The 19,136-nt window shown below is 36.4% G+C and overlaps 1 protein-coding gene across 5 annotated transcripts in view; it reads left to right on the top strand.

The window, feature by feature from the left end:
* OSBPL9 (oxysterol binding protein like 9) overlaps positions 1–19,136 on the top strand; it is a 169,468-nt gene that overhangs the window by 80,775 nt on the left and 69,557 nt on the right. For all 5 annotated transcript variants that reach the window (XM_032302361.1, XM_032302364.1, XM_032302363.1 and 2 more), the window contains exon 4: positions 13,490–13,566. In XM_032302361.1, coding sequence (XP_032158252.1) covers positions 13,490–13,566 — 77 coding nt within the window. The remainder of the gene's footprint in view (positions 1–13,489; positions 13,567–19,136) is intronic.

The following is a 19,136-nucleotide window of genomic DNA, read 5'->3' as shown; positions in this document are numbered from 1 at the left end:
TCATGGGTTCAAGTCCCATGTTGGGTATAGAGATTAAAAAATAAATGAACTTTAAAAGGAGGGAGAGTAACCTATCTACACATTTGGGAAAAATAATGCACTATTTATAAGTTGTTTTAACTAATTTATTAAATTTAGGGCCCTTTTAGCAAGGGTTCACTCAAATTGTATAGCTTTAATATCACTTTTAGAGAACTGCCTTTGCAGGTGGTTTGTGAATTGTGCATATCATAGCTATATTTTTATTCTTCATATAAATAATTTATTATGATTAAATAATAACCACACATCTTACTGGTTCTTCATATACACAGGATATTTTTCATATTAGATCCAGTGGGGTAGAGATTTGTTTACTGACTCATGGGAGAATGGGAGAAGGTGAGCCAGGTTATTCAGAATAGTAGAGTATTGAATTTTCAGGTAGAACGGATGATTGAGTCCAAGCTTCCAATTTCATTTATAATTATCATAAAAAACACATAATGTTAAATTTATCTTAATCATTTTAAATGTACAGTTTAGTAGTGTTCAGTATTTTCACATTGTTGTAAAAAATTAGTTAAAAAAAAAAAAACCCTGCTTTTTCGTCTTGAGACACCATACCTGCTAAATACTAATACCTCCTCCCTCTTCTCCCTAACCCTTGATAACCACATTTTTAATTAGTTTCTATTATTCAGACTATTTTAGATATTCATATGAATAAAATCCTATAATATTTTCCTTTGTGATTAGCTTCATTTGCTTAGCATGACGTCCTCAAGGATGATCCATGTGGTAGTTTGTGATAAGACTTCCTCCTTTTTAAAAGCTGCATAATATTCCATTGCATGTGCATTCTGCATTTTCTGTATGTAGTCATCTGTCAATGACAGGTTGCATTCACCTTTTGGCTCTTGTGAATAATGTGTTGTGGATTTGCAATTACCTCTTTGAGATTCTATTTTGAATTCTTTGGATAAATACTCAGTAATGGAATTACTAGAGCATGTAGTAATTCTGTTTCTAATTTTCTGAGGAACCTTCATACTGTTTTCCATAATGGCTCTGCTATTTTATATTCCCATCAACAGGGTACAAGGATTCCAGCTTCTTTGCACCCTCATTACTTAATATTTTGTTCTTTTTGTAGTGGTCATCCTGGTAGGTGTGAGGTGATATCTCATTGTGGTTTTGGCCTTAATTTCCTTAATGATTAGTGATGCTGATCATCCTTTCATGTACTTATTGGACAGTACTTGAGTGTCTTCTTTGGAGAAATGTCAAGTCAAGTCCCTGGTCCATTTTTAAATTGAGTTGTTTTATGTTGTTGAGTTATATACATATTATGAATGTTAACCCCTTATGAGATACATTATTTGCAGTTATTTTCTCTCATTCTCATTTTTTTCTTTCAGTTGTTTCTTTGCACAGAAATTTTTTTAAGTTTGTTGTAATTCCATTTGTCTCTTTTTTTCATTTTGTTGCCTATGCTTTTCGTGTCATATCCAAGAATTCCTTGCCAAATCCAGTGTTCTGAAGCTTTCTCTTTCTGTTTTCTTCTAGTTTAATAGTTTTAGGTCTTGGATTTAATCTAGTTTGTTAATTTCTTGCATATGGTGTAAGGTAGGAGTCCAAATTCATTCTTTAGAATGTGGATATCCAGTTATCCCAGCACCATTTGTTGAAGAGACTGACTTTTCCCCATTTGTGTAGTCTCGGCACTCTTGTCAAAAATCATTTGGCCACACATGCAAATTGAGCTCTCTCTTCCTTTCCATTGGTCTATATGCTTATCTTTATGCCAGTAAGCCTCCAATTTGAAGATGGTAAAATGAGTATTCAGATGTGTAAGTGACTTGCTAATGTCAACACTAGAAAAAAAGTAGCAAAGCGTGGGCTATATTTTCTCTTTAAAAAGATTTTATTGATAAATTTGAAAGAGAGAGAGCGAGAGCAGGAGAGGGTGGAGGGGCAGAGGGAGAAGCAGAAGCCGACTTCCTGCTGAGGAGGTAGTCCCACATGGAGTTTGATCCCACTGAGATCATGACCTGGGCTGAAGGCAGTCACTTAACCAACTGAACCACCCAAGTACCCTTGGGCTATATTTTCTGACATTTAGCTCTATATTATTATACAGTAATTTGCCACATGGTTACCTTTGCTTATTCTGTCCTTTTTACCTTTGAATGCCTCCCTTGTCAATGCCCGCCCCCCTCACATATCCCTTCTCCCTCTTCTTCGCCAAACTCCCTGTCCTTCTTTCTCCACTCCTTCGCCACACACCCACACCTTGCCTCTAATTCTTACTTTTAAAAACTTGACCTAATCTCCTTGCTCCAGAAGCCTTCCCTGAGTTCATGTCCATAAACATACACCCCTTGGGGTAGGTTCTTGGACTCTGCTTACACAGATTTACTCAGTCATTCTGTGTAGTAGCAGTTGTCATTTGGCATATATTTTTCCCTGTCATTTGAATGTATGTTTTGTATAGATAGGGACGGGGTCTTATTTGACTTATATCTCCAGTTTTCTGACAGTACTTGGTATACAATAGTTTCTCAATGAATGTTGGGTGGATATAGATGGACAGAAGGATGGAAGGATAGATCTAATACTGTGTTAAACACGATGGTTAATATAATCAGAAGACCTAAAATCTTATCATAGAGATGAAACTTAAACACATGAAAAGTGTAAATAGCAGTGTGTGGGGGGTTAAGATTAAATTTTATAGTTTGCCTGTAAATACTTGATTGAAGAATAATTGGGTGATGCATTAGCATTTGTAAGTCTTCTAGGAGTTCTAAGGTGAAAAAGAGTACTGCTGCTGGACTAGTTTTGTAAGGTTTCATGGAGGAGAACTAGGACTTCTGAGGTTTGTGGGATTTAAATACATAGGAGGAGGGTAGAGTAAATGTTAAGATTAAGGAGAGACAAAGTATTCCATGATCAGGAAGATTTTTAGAGTATTTAGAGATCTTAGAGAAGATATTTTGGTTCATATAAAACAAGCATGAAATGGAAGATGTGGAGGGATTTTACTAACAGGGAGGTTACGTGAATTCTGTAGAATATGGTAGAATGTTGAGGTTTTTTATAAAGAGCATTTCAGTATAAGCTAGTGAGGTGTGCAGGCTGCTTTGGAGGTAGCAGATTATAGCACATGTACTACATTTGTGATGATACTTTGTTTACAGACATAAGACTAAATGAGTTCTTGAGTGAGCATGTAGTCAGGAGGAAATGAAAGTAAGGATATAGAAAGGGACTGTATCAAGGAAGAATCTTATGAGCCTTGTATCTGCTTTCATTTTCGAGGGGTGGCAGATTTAAAGATGATTGCTATTTGGTGGCCTGATGCAGTGAGAATGGCACCTGTTGTCATGTCCCAGCCATTACTCTCAGTTCAGGCCTTACTCTTAACAACCATCTCCTAACTGGTGTGGCCCCCTCCAGTTTTGCCCCATTTTTCATTCTCCACAGTACTGCCAGATTGATGTTGCTGATACGCAGATTAGACCATGTCAGTCTCAAGCTTGAACATTTTAAGGGCTTATCCATTTCTTCTTTTTCTTCTTCTTTTTTTAAATATTGTATTTATTTGACAGAGAGAGACAGTGAGAGAGGGAACACAAGCAGGGGAAGCTGGGGAGGGAGAAGCAGGCTTCCTGCTGAGCAGGGAGCCCGATGTGGGACTTGATCCCAGGACCCTAGATTATGACCTAAGCCTAAGTAAGATGCTTAACAACTGAGCCACCCAGGTGCCCCTGAGCTTTCCATTTCTTTCTTTCTTTTTTTCTTTCTTTCTTTCTTTCTTTTTTTTTTTAAGATTTTATTTATTTATTTGACAGAGAGAGATCACAAGTAGGCAGAGAGGCAGGTAGAAAGAGAGGAGAAGGAGGCTCCCTGCCGAGCAGAGAGCCCGATGCAGGGCTTAATCCTAGGACCCTAAGATCATGACCTAAACTGAAGGCAGGGGCTTAACCCACTGAGCCACCCAGGCGCCCCCCAAGCTTTCCATTTCTTAAAGATAAAGTCTGTTTATACTCGTTGGGCTGGGATCCTAATCTTTCGTCATTTTGTCCTTCCCAAAGGAGTCCAATATTCTAGACACATTCAGACCAGTTTCCCAAATACACCTTTTTCATGTCTCAGTGTTTCATGAACATTGTTAGTGTTGTTTCCTCTTTCAAGATGTCCTTATCCTTCTCTGCTTAACAACCTAATTCTATTCTATGACTTAACTCCTCAAGGAGCTCCCTGATTTTTTATTCACTTGCTCTGTTGGTGGCATAAGCCATGTATTTATACAGCTAAATACAAATCTCTCTTTTGAGCTCCTTTAAATCAGGATTTAGATCATTGATTTGTTAATCAATTAACAAATGCTCTGCAATAATATTAATAATAGTTTAATGCTTATTAAGCACTTACCTTATGTCATTTACCTGTCTAAGTGTTGTATTTGTATTAACTCATTTAATCTCTTCAATAACCCTATGTAGTAGATACTGTTACTGTCATCTTACAAATGAGAACAGTGAGGCTTAGAAAAGATTAAGTACCTTGTTGCAAATTATATGGTTAAAAACTGCCAAAACTCAGGGTTGGATTTAGGGTTCATGTTCTTTAACTCCATATGTCACAGTGGCTTACTATGACATTATCTAAATGATGTTTTTTGATGAACTAAAATTCTTAAGTTTGATGTAGTTAAATTTATCTGTAATTTTCTTTATACTTAGAAGTTCCTGTGTCTTGTTTAAGAAGCAGTTTTCTCTTCCCAAATTATGATGGTATTCTCCTGTTTTACTTTCTGGAAACTTTGTTGTTCTTTTGCAGTTAAGAATAAAGAAATCACCTGGAATTAATTTTTGTGTGTAGTACAAAGTAGGGTCAGGTTTCATTTTTTCCCCATACTGTCCTACCACCACATATTAAAAGATTGTTACTTAACTGGTGTTTGGTGCCACATTTACACAACTCAAGGGTCTGTGTATATGAGTGGGCCTGTTTCTGGGCTCTACTCTGTTTCCTTGGTGTGTTAATCTGTCCATGCTCTAAAACCACTTTTTCTTAATTACTATAGCCTTATAATATGACTTTATATTTGGTACAGTAAACCATCTACGAATGGTTCTGTCTTTTCCAGAAACCCTTTGTTGTTCTTTATCTTCATACCATGTTGCATTTGTATTTTAGAATCAGCTTGACAAATTCTAAAAATACCTTTTGAAATTTTAATTTGCATTGCTTTTAATCTATAGGTTAATTTGAGTATGTTGCTGTATTGATTTTTTCCAATCCTTGAAATGGTATTTCCATTTACTCATATATTCTTTGATTTATCATAGTTTTTAATACAATTTTTAAAAATTGAGAACAATCTTATACTTAAAGAAAAGTAGCAAGTACTGTACACCCCCCCCAGATTGAGAATAAATTACTAAATTAATGTCCCATCACCCCTGAATGCTTTATATTTCCTGCAGATAAGGAAATTTTCTGGTATGCACACTATATAACCACTAAAATCAGGAAATTAACACTGATGCATTAATGCCTTCTAATCCTTAGATTGTGTTCAAATTTCTCCAGGTGTCCCAGTAATGTCCTTTATAGCAATAGGATCTGGTTCAGCATCACATTTTATGTTTAGTTTTCACATCTCTTTAGTCTCTTTCAGTCTGGAATGGTTCCACAGTCTTTCCTTGACTTTTATAACCTTAACACTTTTTTTTTTTAAGATTTTATTTTTAAGTAGTCTCTACATCCAACATGGAGCTTGAACCCACAGTTCTGAGACTAGGAGTCACATGTTCTACTTGCTGAGCCAGCCAGGTACCCCTGACCTTGACAGTTTTAAAGGTTATAGGTTAATTATTTTGTATCATGTCCCCAAGTTTGGTTTTTTTTTTTTTTTTTTGGATTTTTTTTCATGATTTGATTGAGACTATATCTCTTTGGCCCAAAGATCACAGAAATGATTCTATGTTCTTATTGTAGGGTTTGTCCCACTCTGATGATACTTACTTTGACCATCTCATTAAGGTGGTATTGCCAGGTTGTTAAATTTCATCTTTTTCCCTTCTTAATTAATATTTTGTGGGAAAGTGTTTAGAAACTATGCTTATATCCCATTCCTCGTCAGACTTTTAGTTTATGTATATCAGTAGTAAATGTGGTTTCCTATTTTACTCAACAAGACTATAATTCTTTACTATCATTATTTATTTTGATGCCCAGATTGCCCTCAATTTGGCCAGTAGAATTCCCTTTAAGCTGATTTCTTTGTTCTTTTGACATTTCCCTATAATTCTCTGATATTTCCTTACTTTATGGCACAAAAAAGTATTCCCTTACTGCCTTACTTTCTGGCACCAAAAAAAGTTGTTCCAGGCTTATTTTCTCCCTTACTCATTTAGTTCCATAGTCAACCATTTTTCTAAGAAGCCCTGGTACCTTTTAATGGAGAGTGGTATTTAGAAGTCAACATGTAGTGTTAGGTGTATTTGATGCTGTTAGGTGTCATGGCACCCAGGCCCTCTCATAGCTAGGAAACATATATGTTATATACATATGTGCACATACATAGGCACTCATGTCCATGTGTATTTGTTTACTTATATATTGAAACTATGAGTTAATATCAATACCTTATTCCTAGAAACCATTCTGGTTTTTTCACTTACACGTTTGTTACACTGTTTTCCAGCCCCTTAAAGTGAGAAACCTTTTATCTTTGTTATGTCTACTTATTTGGCCAATCCTTCTGTATGTAATTAGTACCCCATCATTACCTATTTCCTTCTGTGAATGTCATCCTTATTCCCCTCAGCCTTAGAAACCTGTGCCAGGTTGATTGTGTTCCCTGCAACGTTGGCTCCCTGTTCACCTTTCTTGGATTCACTCTGACTCCTCATGCTGGACTTCTCCACTGTGTGGATTCCTTCTCCATCCTGTTTTGGGTTTTGATGCCTCATGCCACATTGTCCGTTGGTATGATGTATAGTAGTCCCACCTCATGCACAGTTTTGCTTTCTGTGGCTTCAATTACCCACAGGTGACTGAGTTTTGGAAGCAGATGATCCTTCTGACATATTGCCAGGTCAGTAGTAGCTTAATGCTACTTCACAATACCTGTATTAATTCACTTCATCTCATCATGTAGACATTTTATCATCTCCCATTATCACAAAAAGGGTGAGTATAGTACATGAAGATATTTTTAGGGCACAGAGGTATGTGAGGAACAGACCACAGTCATACAGCTTTTATTATAGTATATTCTTATAATTGTTCTATTTTATTAGTAGTTATTGTTGTTAGTCCCTTACTAATTTATAAATAAATGTTGTCATAGATATGTATGGGTAAAAACACTGTCTATATAGGGTTTGGTACTGTACATAGTTTCAGGTATCCTGGGCGTCTTGGAACATATCCCTTGTCAATAAGGGCAGGGAGTATTCTAGGCCCTCCACATCCTGCTCAGGCTCTGATGTCCTGAGCTGGATCTTTCACTCAATTTGGTATAATATTTCTAACTAAACCAGAGAGCTCATTAGATTTTTCCCTATAATGTTCCTTTTCTGTTTCAGGATTCCCACATTGCATTTAGTTATGGCAGTTTCTTACTCTTTTCTTGTCTTTCATGACCTTGACTTTTTTTTTTTTAATTTTTGTTTTTTAAAAGATTTTATTTATTTATTTGGCATAGAGAGAGAGCACACAGGCAGAGGAGGTGGGAGAGGGAGAAGTAGGCTCTCTGCTGAGCAGGGAGCTAGATGTGGGGCTTGATCCAAGGACCCTGGGATCATGACCTGAACCACAGACAGCCACTTAACCAGCTGAGTCACCCAGGCACAGTGATGACCTTGACATTTGTGATAAGTATTATTTTGTAGCATGTCTCTCAATCTGGGCATATTTGATGTTTTCTCATGATTAGATTGAGATTATATATTTTTGGAAGAATACCACATAAGTGATGCTGTTTCCTCCTCCGTGGATTGTATTGGGAGGTACATGATGTTAACCTTAATCACTGGACTGAGGTGGTGTCTGCCAGATTTCTCCATCCTAAAATTACTGTTTTTCTCTTTGTAATTGATAAGTATCTTGGGGAAAACACTTTCAGACTTTGCTAATATCTAGTTTCTTCTCAAACTTTTGCCCACTGATTTCAGCTATCAATATGCCTTCAGTGGATCTTGCTTGTGATAATTACTGCTGTGGTTTTTGTCTAACGATGATTTTTAAATCTCTCTCATTCCTTCTGTACTAATGAATTGTAATTCTTCTGAAGAAAAGCTGTGCCTTTTTCTCCATTTATTTACTTAATTATTAATTACTTATATCATTATTAGATTCTTGGATTTATTTTATTCAGTGGGTTATAGCCCTGTGTTACCATTCTATGGCTCAAATTCTTCAGGAGTTGTCCATTGGAGCTCCTTCAGGTTGACTCCTGTTTCCTTTTGACATGCCCCCATTCTTTTCAAGCACTTCCTCAACCTTCCTATCTACCTACCTACCTACAATATGTAGGTAATTTGTCAGTTTCATTAGTTATTTCAGGTTAACTCTATTTTACGTCTGTCCTCAATTTGATTATTTTATGTTCTTTATCATTTCCACTCATTTTGAATTTAATCTTCTGTTGTTTTCAACCTTTTCGCTTCTCTATACATAGATTTAAGGCTATAAATTTCCCTTTATGTACTATAACTGCATCCAGCGAGTTTCAGTATGTCCCATTTTCAATCAGGCAGTTCTAAACATTTTCAAATTTCTTTCTTTTTTCTTCTTTCTTTCTTCTTTTTTCTTTTTAAGATTCTACTTATTTTTTTGAAAGAGAGAGAGAGATGTCCTAACAGGGGTGGGGTGTGGAGACGGTGCAGAAGTAGAGAGAGAAAGAAGTAGGCTCCCCACTGAGCAGGGAGCCCCAAGCAGGCTTCATTTCCAGGACCCGGGGATCATGACTTGGGTGAAGCCAGATGCTTAACTCACTGAGCCACCCAGGCGTCTTTCAACATTTTCTAATTTCTAATAAGATATTTTTCTTTGAACAATGGATTATCTAGTAGTAGTTTTTCCCCTAAACATTTGAATATATTCTAATTTATACTTTTAACTGATTTCTAGCTTATATTTTCACTATGAATATGTTTTGTATGATTTCAATCCTTTGAAATTTGTTGAGATTTGTTTTAGGGTTCATTATATGGTCAGTTTTTGGAAATGTTCTGTGTGTGCTTGAAAACAGTGTCTGTTTCATATTTGTGGTGTGTAGTGTTCTATGTATGTCCATTGGATCAACTTTATATCAGATTGTTCATAATTTCTAAATTCTTACTGATTTTTGTGTTCTTCTTCTAATTATTTAATGAATGAGATGTATTAAAATCTGCCACTATGATTATGGTATTTTGTCTGTTTTTCCTTGTATTCTCTATGCTTTTGCCATATATAACTTTTTTTAAATCCGTGTTTTTAGTTACATAGAAATTTACATTTATTTTCTCTTCTTGATGACTTGAACCTCTTGTATTTGCAAAGTGAACCTCTCATCTCCTGGTAAAGTCTATTTTATGCAGTTTTAATAATAGCAACTTTTTGGAGTTAGTGTTTTCTATGATCTTTTTTTATGGTTTGTCTTTTTCTCTACTCCTACTTTTAGTATTTCTGCATCCTTGTGTTTAGTGTCTCTTGTAAGCATCATAAAATCTTTTTTTTAACATCTTAATTTTAATTTTTTTCACTGTTCCAAGATTCCTTGTTTATGCACCACACCCAATGCTCCATGCAGTACGTGCCCTCTTTAATACCCACCACCAGATTCACCCATCCCCCCACCCCTCTTCCCTTCCCAGACCCTCAGTTTGTTTCTCAGAGTCCACAGTCTCTCATACTTCATCTCTCCCTCTGATTTACCCCAGTTCACTTTTCCTTTCCTCTTTCTAATGTCCTCCATGTTATTCCTTATGCTTCACAAGTCACATGATAATTGACTTTCTCTACTTGACTTATTTCACTCAGCATTATCTCCTCCAGTCCTGTCCATGTTGATACAAAAGTTGGGTAGTCATCCTTTGTGATGGCTGTGTAATATTCCATTGTATATATGTACCATATTGTCTTTATCCATTCATCTGTTAAAGGGCATCTTGGCTCTTTCCACAGTTTGGCAGTTGTGGCCATTGCTGCTATGAACATTGGGGTACATATGGCCCTTCTTTTCACTACATTGGACAGCATCATAAAATCTTGTTTAAACCCATCCCCCCCTTTTTAAAATATTTTATTAGAGAGAGAGTATACACCCATGCTAAATAGTGGGGGTGGGAGCAGAGGGAGAGGGACAAGCAGACTTTGTGCTTGAGCTAGTGTTGAGCTAGTGTTGAGCTAGTTGTGGGGTTAGATCTAGATCCTGGGACTGTGAGATCATGACCTGAGCTGAAACCAAGAGTCTGATGCTTAACCAACTGAACTGCCCAGGTGTCCCTAAACCCTTTTTTTTTTTTTTTTAAATTTAAGATTTACTTATTTGAGGGGGAGAGGGGGCAGAAGCAGAAGGAGAGAGAGAGAAATCCCAAGCAAGCTCCATGCCCAGGGCTGCGGAACCCAGTGTGGGACTCAATCTCTCCACCCTGAGATCATGACCTGAGCCAAAGTTAAGATTTGAGTGCTTACTGACTGAGCCACCCAGGTGTGCCTCCTTTCTTTTTTTAATTGGAACATTTACATACTTCATTTACACTTAATTTAATTGTTGGTATTTTAAGGTTAAAAATTTATCATTTTACCATACATTTTCTTTTTGTCTTGCATATTCTGTTTCTTTTATCTTTCTTTCTTGTCAAGTTTTGGATTATTTTTCATTATTGAATTTTTAAATTTATTATGTTGTAAGTTAAATACAATCTTTTAGTGATTACTCTAAAAATTGTAACAAATCCTTCAGTTGCCAAAATTTAATGTCAATTGGTAGTTTTATCTTCTTCCTGAACATTGCAGAACGTTAGAATTCTTTAATTCCATTTTCTCTTTCCCAGTCTACTTGCAATTGTTTTGTATTTAATTGTGTATGTATGTATTTACACCATCACAAGAGTGTATTTTATGTAGTTAGTATTCATTTAGTTTTCCCCACATACTAAACCATTTTTTAAAAAAAAATTTAAGTTTTTATTTAAATACCAGGTAGTTAATATTACTGTATAATATTGGTTTCAGGTATACAATTTAGTGATTCAGAACTTCTATATAATACCCACGGCTCATCACAAGTACACTCCTTAATCCCTATCACCTATTTCCCCTGTCCCCCACCCACCTCCCATCTGGCAACCATCAGTTTGTTCTCTCTAGTTAAGAGTCTGTTTCTTGGTTTGCCTCTCTCTTTTCTCCCCTATGCCTTGTTTGTTTCTTAAATTCCACATATGAGTGAAATCATACGGTATTTGTATTTAACTGACTTACTTCACTTAGCACAATACACTCCTACTCCATCCATGTCCTTGCAAATGGCAAGATTTCATTCTTTTTTATGGCTGAGTGATAACTCCATTGGTATGTATGTGTGTGTGTATATATTCTTTATCTGTGCATTAGTTGATGGGCACTTGGGCTTTTCCCATAGTTTGACTGTTGTTGATAATGCTGCTATAAACATTGAGGTTCATGTATCCCTTTGAATCAGTATTTTTGTGTCCTTTGGGTAAATACCTGGTAAAATACCTAGTAGTGCAGTTGCTGGGTCCTAGGGTGTTCTGTCCTTAACTTTTTGAGGAACCTCCATAATGTTTTCCGGAATAGCTGTACCAGTTTAGATTTCCACCAGTATTGTAGGAGGCTTCTCCTTTCTCCACATCCTTTCCAACATCTGTTGTTTCTTGTGTTGTTAATTTTAGCTATTCTGACAGGTGTTAGGAGATACCTCATTGTGATTGGTATTTCCCTGGTCATGAGTGATGTTGCATCTTTTCATGTGTTTGTTGGGCATCTGTATGTTTTGGAAAAATGTCTGTTCATGTCTTCTCACTTTTTAATTAGATTATTTGTTTTTTCAGTGTTCAGTTGTATAAATTCTTTATATATTAATATACTTTGGATAGTGACTCTTTATCAGATACATCATTTGCAAGTATCTTCTCCCATTTCATAGATTGCCTTTTAGTTATGTTCATTGTTTCCTTCACTGTGCAGAAGCTTTTATTTTGATGAAGTTTATTTTTCCTTCTGTTTCTCTTCAGGAGACATATTTAGTCAGAAAGAGATTATTGCCAGTGTTCTCCTGAGGATTTTGATGGTTTCCTGTCTCACATTTAGGTCTTTAATCCATTTTGATTTTATTTTTGTATATGCTGTAATAAAGTGATCCAGTTTCAGTCTTCTGCGTGCTCCTGTCCAGTTTTCCCAACACCATTTATTCAAGAGACCGTCCTTTTCCCACTGAATATTCTTTACCACTTTGTCGAAGATTAATTGACTGTATCGTTGTGGGTTCATGTCCAGGTTTTCTTTCTATTCCCATTGATCTATGTGTCTGTTTTTGTGCCAGTACCAAACTGTTTTGATCACGACAGCTTTGTAATATAACTAGAAGTCTGGAATTGTGATGTCAACTTTGCTTTGCTTTTTTCAAGATGTGTTTGGCTATTTGGGGTCTTTTATGTTACATACAAATTTTAGGATTGTTTGTTCTAACTCTGTGAAAAATGTTTGTGGTATTTTTCTCTTTTTAAATTTAATTTATTTCTTTTCAGTACTCCAAAATTCATTGTTTATTGTTTATGCTGATAGGGATTGCATTAAATGTATAAATATGTAAATTGCTTTGTTTATTTTAACAATATTTGTTATTCCAATCCATTAGCATGGAATGTCTTTCCGTTTATTTGTCTCCTTTTCAATTACTTTCATCTGTGTTTTATAGTTTTCAGAGTACTAGTCTTTCACCTCTTTGGTTAGGTTGATTCCTAGGTTTCTTATGGTTCTGTGTGCTTATTATTTTTGATGCTCTGTTCTTTCCTGCTTCTGCCATCTTGCATCAGACATTATCCATGTGTGCATGAAGAATACTTTGTGGAATTTTTTTTAATGAGTGGCTCTCCTGGAATTTACAATTCCTCCAGAAGAAAAGTGTTCTTAAATATGAGGCTTATCTTCTGGATGTTTGTCTTCTAGATTTTGTCCTGTTAATTCTTTACTATTTGTTGTTTTCTGTTGTCTCCAGTGAGTTATTTTTAATAATCATTCCAGCTTTTCTAGTTGTTCTCAGTGAGAAAGTAGCTTGCTATTATTGAGCATAATTATTCCTTTGGTTGTAAACTGCTGCAAGTAGATTGCATGTTTAGAAAGGATAGGAAGTTGAACCTGTTCAGAAAATGGTGCAACTAAAAACTTTTCCTGTTAGTATTGAGGTTTAAAATATTTATTTTCAAACATGAAGCTATATTGTAGAAATTAACATTTCAATTTTTATAATCTTTTATTCCAGCTCGTGATGCTGATGAGCGAGAGAAATGGATCCATGCCTTAGAAGAAACAATTCTTCGACATACTCTTCAGCTTCAAGTAAGAGTCTTTACATGGCTTCTGGATAGTGCATTAGTTTTTTTTTTGGTTTGTTTTTTGTTTTTTAAAATAACTGTGATAATGATGTAATAAAACTTATTTCTGAATCGCTTATTCTTACCTTCATAGTGTTATATAGTAAAGTTATAAAGCATTTCCTTGTGCTTTCTATAGGGTAAAATACTGATTTTTATCTTAAAATAAGACGGTTCAAGGCAATATTGAATATGAAATGCTATGTTAAAAAATGCTACGTTAAAATGCTATGTTAAAAAGATCATTTTTAAATTTAGCATCAATTTTAAATTTAGTATTTTAAATTTAGTTGGTTATTGATAAAACCAAATTTTGCATAGATAAATGCTAAGAGGTTGACCACCTTTTCTTGTTACAGGATTTGGCAGTTACCATGTGTTAGGCAGGAATCTCTGGGATGAAAGTAATAGGGGGGAAAAAAAAACCCAAACTGGTTTAAGTAAAAAGTAAATCTGGCTGAGTTGTGGTTTGAAGTAGGCACTTCACCAGTGTCATGAGGACCCAGATTCACCATTTCTGTTTTCATGCTTCTTTCCTTCTGGGGTGGCTTTATTTTTAGATGGGTTCTCTTTGTGGTATAGTAAGATGGCAACAGCTGTTTCAGCCTCCCATTATTGAGATATATAACCTGCTATTAGGAGAATGCTTTAGGTGCTCCAGTCCACAGGAGGCTGTTTTTCTTCCTGGACCACCGTAGGCCTAATAGGATTAGTGCTGATTACCTAAACTTCAGTCATTTTCCTAATCCTGACCAATCACAGTTTCACAGTCATATGTTCACTACAGTAGCTGGGATGTTATGTGCTTTAACACTTTGCTGTTAGGAAAGAAGATGGTCCCCACCAAGCAAAGTCAGAATAGGGAAAAAGAAGATGCTGGGTGACAAAAATAACAAATGTCTACTCTGTCATACTGAGGATAGTTTTCCATGTTTATTCTTCAATGTAAGAGCTTATATTGTGGAATTGGAGGATGTTGTTTTAATTATTTTGAGTGATACGATTGAATTATACAAAAGTGACATTTTATAACTCTTTTTCTCTACTTATTTTTGTCCTGTACCAGGAATTGACTTGATTAGACAAGGTGGTTAAGGTGGTGTAGGGCATCCCAGGTCCTGCAAGACTGTGAACTCCCATCTCTTGAGAGTATTCAAATAGAAGCTTAAAAAACATTATTCAAGGATGTGGTTATTAAGAGACTATAAGAAATTAATATGGAGTAGAACTGGGAGAACTTTAAGTTACTCTTTGAGCTATGCTTTTTAAAAGCAAGTTCATATTTTCTAAATTTAGTCCATTTAATAAATGAATGTGGCATCATTTCAGCAAATTTGTGATTCGGTATGATGATAAGTATTTTAAGAATCCTATTAGCCTGGGGCTGCCTGGTTGGCTCAGTCATTTAAGTGTCTGCTTTTGGCTCAGGTCATGATCCCAGGGTCCTGGGATTAGCCTGCTTCTTCCTCTGCCTGCCACTTCCCTTGCTTGTGCTGTGTGTGTGTGTCAAATAAATAAATAAAATCTAACAACAACAAAAAAAGAATTAGCCTGAATGTGGCAGTGTAGATTTCCTCCATGGTTGGTGAGACTGACATTCAAGTCTCTGGGATCTATTCTCAACTTGCCTTTCTAGTCGTTTCTACCGTTAGATCTCCCCATCAGCTTTTTAATAGAGTGCTGCTGTTTACTTATCTTTTCTGGTCTCCACATTCTTGCACATGATGTTCTCTCTTTCTCTCTGAAATGCCATCTGCTTCCATTCTGCCTTTGTATACCACCCTTTTTCTTCAAAACCTGGTTCAGATCTGACCTCTTCTGTGGAGCCTCCCCTGACTGACTCCTCTCTCTCCATAGTCCAAACTCAAAGTGATCTCTTTCTCTGGATGCCAGACTTCTTGCACAATTCACTAAGTCCTTATCATACTCTCTCTCTCTTTCTTTTAAAAGATTTTATTTATTTGACAGACAGAGATCACAAGTAGGCAGAGAGGCAGGCAGGGGGGCGGGAAGCAGGCTCCCCACCAAGCAGGGGGCTCGATGCAGGGCTCGATCCCAGGACCCCGAGACCATGACCCGAGCTGAAGGCAGAGGCTTTAACCCACTGAGCCACCCAGGCGCCCCCTTATCATACTCCTTTTGTTTAACTTTGAAAGTATGTGTAACTCCAATCTCCCCAATTAGGATTTGGACTCCTTAAGGTTGGGTACCTAATTTGATCCAGTTTTGGAATTTCTGAGCTTTTTCTCAGAAGAAATAAGAAGAAAAGAAAATTTTAAAAAGTCTTAGACTCTGATAGCTTTGATATTTAACATACCCTTGTACAAGAGAAACTTTATATGTATTTTTCCTAAAGTTAATGTATACAGGAGATAGGACACTTAGAAATATGTAATCAAGTGTTAATTTGATTGGCAAGTAGAGTCTCCTATACTTGGAGAGTAGAGTCTCCTCCCACAAATAGGGAGGTATGATGAAGAACTAGACTCTGGAGCCCAGATGTCTTGGTCTACATTCCAGTGCTACCACTTACATTTAACTCTTTACATTGAACTTAGTCTATGTTTCCATATCCTCATCTATAAAATGAAGATAATAAAAGTACCTGCCTTTATAGAGTTGTTTTGATGATTAAATGAGTTAAATGCAAATTTGTTGAAGTCGTGCCTACCTATAGTGAGAACTTGGCAAATGGAGCTGTTGTTCCTAATGAAACTACTCTATTTCCACTCTCAGTACTTCACATTCTGAAGAGTCAGTAGCTGTTAGATGAAGAAATAATTAAAGGAATTAACAAAGAAATATGATGTATAGGTTGCTTTTCCATTGCTGTTTATTGAGTACTTCAAGATGTATAGTGTTCCATTCAGGCACTGCAGGTAAGTGCTCATGGAGCTTTCTTCCAAATGGGCATGAAGGGCATTTACATGTCTTCCTTTTCCATTGAATTTCATCTCTGTTTCAGCCATTAAACCGTACTATGGCCTTGTCATTACTGAGGGCTGCACTACCTCCAAAATACCGAATTTAAAAGTATTTCCTTCTCTCATTTTGGTCTGAGTGCCTCTTCTCCATTTTTCCTGGCCATTTAGTACCTTTCTATTTTGCCTATGTCATCCTCCAGTGTAGACCTTTTATTTGCTTCTTCAAACCGATTTTGCTATCACCTTTAGAATTTTTTGTCACTGGATTTTGTACTGTGTGCCATTTCTGGTCTCCATTCCCCAGGGCCCCCATTGTCTGGTTTCTCTGTTTCTAGTACTGTTAGAGGTCATAATATTAAGTGGCTGTATGTATAACAATTTAAATTTTGTCTAACTTTAATTGGATTTCTGTAACTATTTAACAGTCTTCTTATCGACTCCTGGGTTTTTATTAAATCACCACAGTGGAGTATTTTTTTAATTAGTTTTCAGTATCTAATACGGCCTGCTCCCTTCTTTATAGAAAAAGGTCTTGGGGCACCTGGGTGGCTCAGTGGGTTAAGTAAGCCTCTGCCTTTGGCTCAGGTCATGGTCCCAGGGTCCTGGGATAGAGCCCTACATTGGGCTTCCTGCTGAGCAGGGAGCCTCTCTGCCTGCTGCTCTGCCTACTTGTGATCTCTCTCGGTCAAATAAATAAACAAAATCTTCAAAAAAAAAAAAAAAAGAAGTCTCACTTCAGTAGTTCTTAGTGATTTCACCTATACTTATTTTTTATGCTTTGCATATTTCAAAGAAAAACATTCTTACTCTTTCCCAGAGTTAATACAACACCCATACTGTGACTGCATGATGTTTCCTTTGAGACTATGACCTTAGTCCCTCTCCCTCCAGTAGCCCTCAACCATTTTCATGGATTTGGCCAAAATTTCTGTGAAGGTGACTCTTCTTTCCCTCCACACCTCCCCTTCTTTATATATACATCTTTTCATATTTAGCTTTAGTCCATACTCTTCCCTTGTGGATTTTGCCAGTTAGATGGCTCCCAGGAACTCAACCTCAGCATGGCTAAAACTGAACCTATCATGTCTCCTCAAACCCATCTCTTTCTCTCATTTTTCTGTTTCTGTTAATGACAGTGTTATTCTCTGAGTCATGAAGTTTGAAAGTTGAGAATCCTTTTGGGTGTAATTTCTAAACTGTCAAACTGTGTGTGTGTGTGTGTGTGTGTTTAGTAGGATCACTTATACTCCTCTGATGTTCACTTTGTCATATAAGTTGCATCTTGCTAACTCTCTGGTGCCCTTGTAATATTTCCTGAATTTATTCTCTTTATCTTAATAAAAGAGTACCTTGAATAAATGACTTCTGGGCATTTTTAACAGTGAAAAACCTTTAATGATTTACATTTGCCTGTAGGGTGAAGTAAAACTTATTAGGGGATTTCAGGCTCTCTTTGATTTGATGCCAACCTACCTTTTCCACCTCCTGTTCTACATGTTTCTTGTTCCATTCTTCTACTCATGCTACTCTCTCTCATACCCTTACCATCCCAAGTCCTCAAATTTGCCTCTGTGTGATTAATTCCAGTCATTCAAGACCCAGTGCACATATTACCTCTTCATTTTATCTCTTTCTTACCACTGTAATCAAAAGCAGTCTCTTACCTCTGTAACCTCTGCTGTAATTTCCCCTTCTGTGTAGCCCATATGGCAGTCTGGTATATAATAATAACAGTAGCAACTAATACTTGAGCACTTCTTATGTGCCACAAACTGCATGGATTTTACATGCATTATCTTACAATAATACATTATTATATAACTCATTGCCCACTTGAGATTATAAACATTTTTTTATAGTATTTTTTCCATTGCACCTATGCCAAGCTCAACAGGCCCTGACTAACCTTCTGAATATGGTTTAAGAACCAGTATATTATAATAGAAAATCTTTAGAGCCAGGCTGCCCAGTCTTTGGGTCCTGACTATGCCATCTTATTGGATGTATATTAATGTGGAATAAGTACTTAATTTCTTTTAAACCTCTTTTAAACCTTAGCTGATCTTTAAAGGTAGGTACAAAACCTCAGTCAAGTAGTTGTGTTAAGATGTTATAATATTTCTAGCACATTACACATTGTATGGTGAAGGTAGTCATAAATATTTGTTCCATTCTTCCTTCCATTCTGATTGACAGTAAATCCATCTAGAGCATGTCTTGTACCTTTTCCCTTTCCTACCATCTTTCCTCTTTTCTTTTCCTGTTCTCACTCTTCTGTCGGTATCTTAAGATTTATTTTTTTGAGAGAGAGCATGGACACACACATTGGAAGAGGGGCAGAGGGAGAGAATCTTTAAAGCAGACTCCATGCTAAGCGTAGAACCTGATGTAGGGCTTGATCCCAGGACTTACGAGATCATGACCTGGGCTGAAACTAGGAGTCAGATGCTTAATCGACTGAGCTACCCAGGCGCCCCTTCTATGGGTATCTTAAAAATGCAATTAGGATAGTCTGAGAATGGGAGGAGACAACTAAAAAATCTTCTCTCCTTTCAACTCCTATGGAACTCGATTTTCCAGTAGTCAGTCTAAACTTGTATGTTAGCTTGTG

The sequence above is a fragment of the Mustela erminea genome, chromosome 10, assembly GCF_009829155.1.
Source record: "Mustela erminea isolate mMusErm1 chromosome 10, mMusErm1.Pri, whole genome shotgun sequence".
Taxonomy (NCBI): Eukaryota; Metazoa; Chordata; class Mammalia; order Carnivora; family Mustelidae; genus Mustela; species Mustela erminea.
This window is presented reverse-complemented; position numbering and strand designations above follow the sequence as displayed.